Source organism: Candoia aspera, chromosome 9 (genome assembly GCF_035149785.1).
Source record: "Candoia aspera isolate rCanAsp1 chromosome 9, rCanAsp1.hap2, whole genome shotgun sequence".
NCBI classification, from domain to species: domain Eukaryota; kingdom Metazoa; phylum Chordata; class Lepidosauria; order Squamata; family Boidae; genus Candoia; species Candoia aspera.
This window is the reverse complement of record NC_086161.1, coordinates 11,031,133-11,039,331: the sequence shown is the minus strand read 5'-3', so window position 1 is coordinate 11,039,331 and position 8,199 is coordinate 11,031,133. Positions and strand designations below refer to the sequence as shown.

General features: G+C 40.2%; 1 protein-coding gene across 1 annotated transcript; it reads right to left on the bottom strand.

Moving 5' to 3' along the window:
* Positions 1 to 3,439: 3,439 nt before the first annotated feature.
* On the bottom strand, positions 3,440 to 7,642 carry PANX3 (pannexin 3). The gene is made up of 5 exons (XM_063311235.1): positions 7,462 to 7,642; positions 5,414 to 5,556; positions 5,063 to 5,277; positions 4,175 to 4,827; positions 3,440 to 3,542 (listed from the first exon to the last, which is right to left on the bottom strand). The coding sequence occupies exons 1-5, from the start codon at positions 7,640 to 7,642 to the stop codon at positions 3,508 to 3,510; spliced, it is 1,227 nt and encodes a 408-aa protein (XP_063167305.1). The 3' UTR covers positions 3,440 to 3,507.
* Positions 7,643 to 8,199: the final 557 nt, after the last annotated feature.

Here is an 8,199-nt window from a genome sequence, read left to right as displayed (position 1 = left end):
TCTGTGTTAAATAATACAGACTGAGGGTTAGGGAAGATAGATACTTGATATGTGTATCCTAGTTTTGTATCAGCTAGAGGGTTCCAGATGGTAGAAATTATTTGAGCTTTGCTCTTTGAAAGTTAACTTCAGGCATTGGGCTGTGGAATACAGATGGGTGAATCTGCCAGTTTCAGTGTGTTGTAGATTCTTAGTTTAATTGATTTATCCATTTCAAATATCCTGCTTCCATATTAGGTATTTTTTTAAAGCTTGCATTTTGCAATTTGAGCTAAAGTATGTACTTCTATAATTGGTTTTTCCTAACAACAATGCTGTTTTCACTAGTATTGTATTTTTGTGCACTTTCCCCAATACTCTTTTTATAAAACGATGAATCTTGCAAAATTCAGAGAAGTTGATGGTCAAAGGATGTCAGTAAGTTGCAGCTTGTCTCTTGATTTGACAATGCAAAATTAAATTCATAATTAAATATGAACCAAGTGACTTTTCTACCCATCCTTACTGTGGAAGGAAATACCTTCTTGTCCCCACCTGTGGTAGAGTAGGAGTGACCTACACAAGGGTGGATTGAATGTAGATTGGATCTACTTCAGGTAAGCTGAAGTAAGGGTTTCTGAAGTTCATGGTTTAGACTAGTTGTTTCCTAAATTAGAGAGCAAATAGAAGGTGTATGTGAACTTCAATTATACTGAAAACAAATTCCTGGGTGGAACATTCATTTAAAATGTTTTGCAGTGCTGTGCCTATATTTGTGAGCCTTTGTACTGTTTTTTTCTTTGTTTAACAAACTTAAGAGTTGCAATGAAAAATCTTAACATTCCCTACCCCAGTCTATAATTGTGACAAAAAGGGCAAATATGGCAATTTAACTGCAAATGAAAGGACATGGGGTATCTGTGCATGTAATATCCATTCTTTTTTTAAATCAAATTATACTTAATTCAATGGAAAGTTTTACAGTAGATAAAAATACCTATTTTAAAATGAAATCTGTAGACAACAGCAAAAAATGTTAGTCTGTATAATCATTCTTTGAAAATGAATCCATAAACCTCCAGCAGGCATCTCAAATTAATCCCTGAATTTCTATGCAAAAGAACTTCCAAGGGAAAAATTATTTAACATTTGAATTCATTCATTCAAAATTATGCAGTGATTCAACACACATATACATGTAAGTTAATATGCAAGCAGTGACTGTTTTCTGTCCAAAAGAGCATGGACAGTTGCCTAACAGTTAGAATCTATGGATGTTTGGATTGCATAAATGTTTTGGTTTATGGTCATGTATGATATAAAAATGAATGAGTTATACTTTCATTGTTGTACCAGTCAGTGTTCATTTTTTTTGTTCAGGAAATATCTGCAAAAGAAAATTAGAGGTATGATTTCCACCCATGATTAAAAATTACAAGCTTTCCTTCTGATTTAAGTGGTCTCAATTAAAACAACCCACTCTTGTCTAGAAATTTGAATATTCAGTAATTCACCCTGGCGGGAATTGTATAAAGGAAGTTGAGATCACAGATTTAAGTTTCAGTCTTATCTCTAATAATGTGAAGGCTCTAAGAAGTAAGAATCATTTTGGATCAGCTTGATCTAGCATTCTCTTTCTCACAAGGACTAGGCAAATGCAGATGCCTTCAGGATGCTTTCGAAAAAGCTTTTGCAAAAAGCTTTAAAAGGAAAGGATTTCTGTCTTTCCTGGCAATCCTGACCCTCCATTGCCTACTCTGCAGTTTTTGCCCTCCCGTAAATATGCTTATCCTTGCTATAGATAACACTCTTCTGTTCCTTTCTTTTATACTATCTATACAGAAAAAGAGAAAAGTAAGGAGCGGTGAATTATGTCAATTCACCGTACAATTCTTTCTTTTGGTTAGATAATTTCAGTGCCTTTATGCTTTGATATCTTACATGGGAATGTAATTAATGTAAGCTATAGAATGTTGCACCTTTCCCTGAGTGTTGTATGTTGATTTACATTTTGCCTTTCCACTCTGAGCATTGAAGGCTGTTCAGTTACCCATGAGATTCTATAATGGATTTGTTAGACCATTGATCCTCCATGTTAGTGTTATTTATCCCTGCTATAATTCACTATACTATGCAGCAATCTGTATATGTGACTGCCTTTAAAAACAGTTTGGAAACCATCCAAAACATAGCACCTGTACTGTTACTGAATGCTGAAGAGCATTAACTCTTAATTGTATTTGATTTCTGTCTTAGCCTCTTTCCAGGATCAGTCTAAAATGCTGGTCTTAACCTTTAAGAAAGCCAGTTTGGTGTCATAGTTAAAGATACAGGGCTAGAAAATGGGAGGCCACAAGTTCTAATCCCACCTTAGGCACAAAGCCAGCTGGGTGAACTTGGGCCAGTCCCCCTCTGTCAGCCCTGGGAAGAAGGCAAGGGCAAACCACTTCCAAAAATGATGCCAAGAAAACATTTTCAGGGAGATGTCTCTGCAGTCTCTAGGACTCAAAACTGACTTGAAGGCACATCTTCTCAAAAACCAGCAGTCCCTGATATTTAAGCCATAAATAATTTAGGACCAGAGAATTTGCTCTGGAATACTTTGCTCTTAGTTGAACCTGCCACACAGCTGGTCTTCCTGATGTCACCCCTCTGACAAGTCAAAATAAGGGAGTATTAGAGATGTAAGCCTCATTCATATGTTGTACTTAAGCCATCGTGTGGCTTGTTTGTCTTTGGCTTAGCATGTTTGTATAAGTAATTTTAAAAAATGGGGGTCTATCTAGCTGATTGTACTTTTATGCAATAAACAATGGATAAAGATCTGTGAACCTACTCCCTTTATGATGATGGTGCCAAGCTTGAAGAATATAATCTTAAATCAGTTATCTGAAGATGTGTAAAATTGGAAGGATGTTTCAGCATATCAGTTTCAACTGGCTTTTAAGCTTCACTTTCCTGTTTAAAGGAATTAATGTGTACTTCAAACAGTTACCTCCGTGGATGTTGTGCACCCACTATTTTAAAAATGCCTTCATTCATTCATTCATTCATTCATATATATGTATATATATATATATATATATATATATATATATATATTGCTTAGTGACTCCAGAGGAGAAAATGTGAGATAACAGAAGTCCATTTTTAAAATGAATATCTTACAAGTATCTGACCAATGTTTTTGGAAAGTAGCACAGATCTGCAGGGCCAGACGTGTTGTAGTCTTGCCTGGTGGGTACCATCAGGGAAATACCAATCTAGCCTCATAAGAATGTTAGGCTATTAAACCATGCGGAAGTGCAAGCCAGCAATTAGGAGACCTTGTATTAATCTTTATATAAAGGTGAAACCCATGGATGTAGTACCAGAAAACAAACAATGTTTATGGACACAAAATGCCCCAACAAAAAGAAGGAAGACCAGAAGTACACACAGGGAAAGGTGCTGGTTTTCTACGCTCGGTGCTATTCACCAGTTCGAATTCTTCTGCTCATTTGCTGCTGTATCAAGCCCATGTCTGAGTTAGTTTTCTTTGGATTCCAAGGCAGCTTTCACATCTGGTATAAGAAGGAAAGAATTGTATTAAAACAATGCAGCAGTTCTTAGACTGACAGAAGGATCTAGGAATTGGACGTTGTAATTCAGGTATTTGAATTGTTTTCTTCCAGGAGCTGAAGGTGGGATATATCAGACTCATTTCTCCAATGATATCCGCATAAACAATAATCTTGTTAGCTGGATTGAACTGAAATAATATGGCCCAGGGGGCTTTCATGATTAAGTGTTGACTTTAAACTCAGTCTCTATCAGTCCAAAACCTAAATTGCTACAACTCCCCAGGCTGTCATCCAACCCACTTGGAGGAAAGCTGGGCTAATGATACAGACTACCTTTCCTCAATCCTGGAAAATCATCACTTTCATGGAACTGAGAATTTCCTCAGCCATAGGGACGGTCAAATAAACAGTAGACATCATCTAGCTGCTCCCCTCAAAAGAATAGGAGTGCAAGAAAAATAGCATTTTCTGTAAGATTTTGTTGCTTCCTTGCAACAAAAGAGGAGGTTCAGATATATCATCAAAAGAATACACCCTGAGAATGAACTAGAGTAGCAGAAATACGTTTTACACATTAAAAAAAACACCTTGAGAAACAGCTTTCAGCACAGCTTTCAGTTGGTGTTACTTACCAATTTCATTGTCGATATGAAGCAAATTCTCATTGGCGTTGGAATGACGCTTTGGCTTTGCCAGCTCCAGACCAGCAAGGAGAGTCATAAAATCTACAACTGTGTCTATGTTTTCTTTGTTGGGTGAAATGTTCTTTAGAGTACACAGTACACTCAGTCTACTGAAAGATTTCACCTCTGAGATGTTGGCCCGCAGGAAGAGCAAGATGATGTTGAGATCATTAAATGGGCAAGTCAGCATTTTCTTGCTGAGGAGATCAAATGCTGGCAGCATTTCATAAATGGACAGAAGCCGCTTGTCCCACTGACACAGCTGAAGCAGGTGGTAGAGGACAACAGGGCCCAGAAGGATGTATACACACCCAAGACAGATGCTTGTAACTTGGAAAACTGAGAAGAAAACTAACTTGCAAGGAATCCAGTCTGGGACATGAGGTTCTTCTCCTAGGAACCCTGCCTTGATTGAGCATCTGAATTGATCTTGAAAAAACACCTGCACGTGACAGTATCCCAGGTAGAGGCAGCTGACAGCAAGAAGGAAGAGAAGGAAGAGGTTCCTCAACACATAGATGACAATCAGGTAGTGGGAACGTTGCTTGCAAGTCAGGTACCTCTCCAGGAGAGGGAACTCAAAGTACCGCTCACTGCGAGCCCTTGGGGAAAAAAAAGAAAAAGAAGAATAAACTAGAACTCTTCTGTGTGACATGCTACTTTTCCATGTGTAGTGCTTAAAAAAAAACCCAGAAGAGGACAGTCCTGGAGGTTAAGTAGGAATAACCCTACTCCCTAGGGGTGCAGGGAGAAATTCACAGTGTAATGCTTTCCTGCCCTTCCCATTTCCTGTTACCTGTTGTTTTTAAGTGAGAAAATCTCACATCTGCCACTTACAGGTCAAACTCCTCCCAAAAGTCCTCTGGATCCTTCTCTGTTTGCTGAAGCTTCACCATGTATTGCACCAAGCGGATGGAACGGTTGTAGGATTTATCTAGTTCGTCAATGATGAAGAACAGATCACAGTTAAGTGAGGGGGCAGCTGCATACTTCCACAGCAGATAAGGCAGGTACATGGCAATGGCAATGACCAGCAAGGAATATGGGAAAACCTAGAAAAAGAGAATGAGAAACTCCTAGAAGAGACTACTGTGGTTGGTTGAAGAGTAGAAGACTGCAAATTATGCATTGGACTCTAGACTGCATGCACCCAAGAGATACAGATGGTGTTCTTCTCCACCTTAATACCTTGAAGACCCAGAGGGATTTGGATGCAGCATCTCCTGCAGTTTCAGAATTGTAGCGAAGCAAGGAGTCCCAACACACGGCATCAACAAAATCAGATTGCTCTGCTGTGAAGTTGCTAGGAGAGAAGCAACTGATTTGGGATCCTACAATAGAAAGGAAAAAGCTGTATTCTTCTCTGCCCTCATTCCCAACACTGCAACATCCATCAACTTCCTCTACTATAGCAAAACAGAGAGCTTCTCTGCTATGTTTTGAACCACCTCCAGCAAGGATGGCCTTTGTAGTCAGTCAAGGTGAGATCTGTGCCCAACCTTAATCCCTCCAAGCCAACATTCAAGATCAAACTGCTCCCCATTTTTAAACTAATTTAAGACAATGGTCCCATTATGCTGTCACAGTGCTATGGTGGCTGTCCTAAACTCTTTCTGTTCATCATCTCTGTAGGCTGGGTGAGCTAAAAAAAAAAAAATCAAGAATCCCTAAAAATATTTTACCAGCTTTGAGGCAAGCCAAAGGGAGAAATAAGTTTTGTTTATTCCATCTGGATCAACTAAACCTCACACAGGCATTCTTTTCCAGAAATAAATTCCTGAGGCAGGCTGTGAATTGCAGCCATGAAACCTCATCTAACCGAACTCAGACTTCTGCAAAGCCACACACAGATCATCCTGTTTTGGGTACACACTATCAAATGAGACACTGTTGTTTCTCCTGGAATGGGTACCTTTGTATCCTCTGTTACGCAGTTCAATGCTGGTTAATACAGAATTAACTGTGTTTAATGCGGCTTGCGTCCAAGGAAAAATTCCAAGAATTGCAGCTGCAGAACTTAATGGGATTTATTCTGAGAAAGAAACGTTTGGATATATTTCTCTGTCTTTTTTCTAAAGAACTCAAGATACATATATGGATTCAGTCTTTGCATCACAACTTTTTGCATCACAAGGTCTCGCTGAAAGCAGCGATTGTTTCAAGACCACCCAATGAACGTCATGGCTGGGTGCAAATTTGAAGCTGGATCTCCCCAGGCTACTCCAACTTGGTGTTCTCCAGATCTGTTGGGACTGTCATCCTGGAACTCTCCTTTTGTTGGTTGGAGAACACCTGAGTGGCGGAGAACTGCAATCAGCCACAATGTACCGCAGTGTAATTACTGTATAGGGCAGTGTTTCTCAACCTGTCAACTTGAAGATGTGTGAACTTCAACTCCCAGAATTCCCCATGCTGGCTGGGGAATTCTGGAAGTTGAAGTCCACACATCTTCAAGTTGCCAAGGTTGAGAAACACTGATATAGGGAACAATTTTTAACAGTCTGACTCTGAAACATCTAATTTTGCCTGATGTCCTAACAGCCAGGAACCACGCTGAGACAAGGAATAGGTCTCTAGTGTTTTATTACTGCTACATAAACAGAAAATCCTAACAAACTGAAGAAGCGTGGGAAAAACCCAGACATATAAACTCCAAGCCTAAGGTGGGCCCAATCTGTGTCTCTTTGAATGGCTACCTAATTCCTCAGTACTACGCATGCGCTTTACAGCCTGGATGGGAGCCCCCTGCTCGCCATCCTTACTCATGACACCTACAGTATATAGAAGCATCACTCAGGATGAAGATTGACATGTTTTCTTAATCGCTGTCTACTAGAAGTAAAATTTCCAATGTTGCCATTTTAAGGTCAAAGTAGATTTCACATTTTATATATGAAATTTTAAGGTATGATTTGAATGCGAGTGCTTTACAGTTCGACCCTGTTTTTGTTGAAGTCCCAGTGAATTCAGAGAGGCCAGTTCAGAGTTTCCAATATGGAACTACCATATTGATTTGGCAAATGCTAAGCCCAAATATCAACGCTTATTTCAAGTCAACATACTCCGCTTGCATCAAACCCATTAAAAAGGCTGAAAATTTTGTCCTTGCCTCCTCTGCTGGCATCATCATTTCACTGGCCATGTCTCCTCAGCCCCTTGGAAGGCCTCCTCAAGAATCAGCATGGTTGCCCCCTATCCACCCACTCCCCACTTTAAAGAGTGATAAATTGACATACCAGTGGAAAATTCCTGTGCAAACATGAGAGAGACCAAGAACAGCGGCAGCCCCACTGTGATAAACTTCATGATGCGGTCACACGGCAGCTCCAAGTGAAGCCTTTGTTCTCTGGAGCCGCTTGGATCTGGAAGCAGGGCATCCGAGAGCATGTAATTGCCAGCGGTGTGCGCGATCGACATGGTTCTGTGCTGGAGGGGCCCGGCGTGCACACAGAAGACAAGAAACAACTCACTTCTACAAGGGCTCAGCAACCTCTGAAGCAGGAGGTGGCTTGACAATGTATGTCGTTAAGTTTTCTCCATAGGGGATTAAGAATCAGACAGTTGTAAATGACCGCCTTGGCTGTTTGCTAAACAGCATGATAATTACAAGGCAACCTGTTCTCTGGAACTACCCTCAGCCCAGAAATAGAGCAGCTTACTGGGGTATGCTGTGATTGGTAAGGGCTCCGCTGTTTTTGGCCAGCCACAGGCTTCGCCTGGCAAGGCTGGGTCCTGTGGTTTTATCTCCCTCTTTCATAAGCAGATGTTATTTCGAGCAACCACTGGTAAGGAGGTAGGCTTGTGTATTTGGTTTTCAGATCCAGAAGCCTTCAGGGGTAGATATCAAATGGCTGGCCAACAGCTCATATTTTCAAAGGTGAAGGTGGGAGATAGAAACCCACTCAGAACACCTAAGGATATTATTTATGTGGTTTAGTGAGATGAGTCTGTGATGCTTTATTCGGTATTTGCTA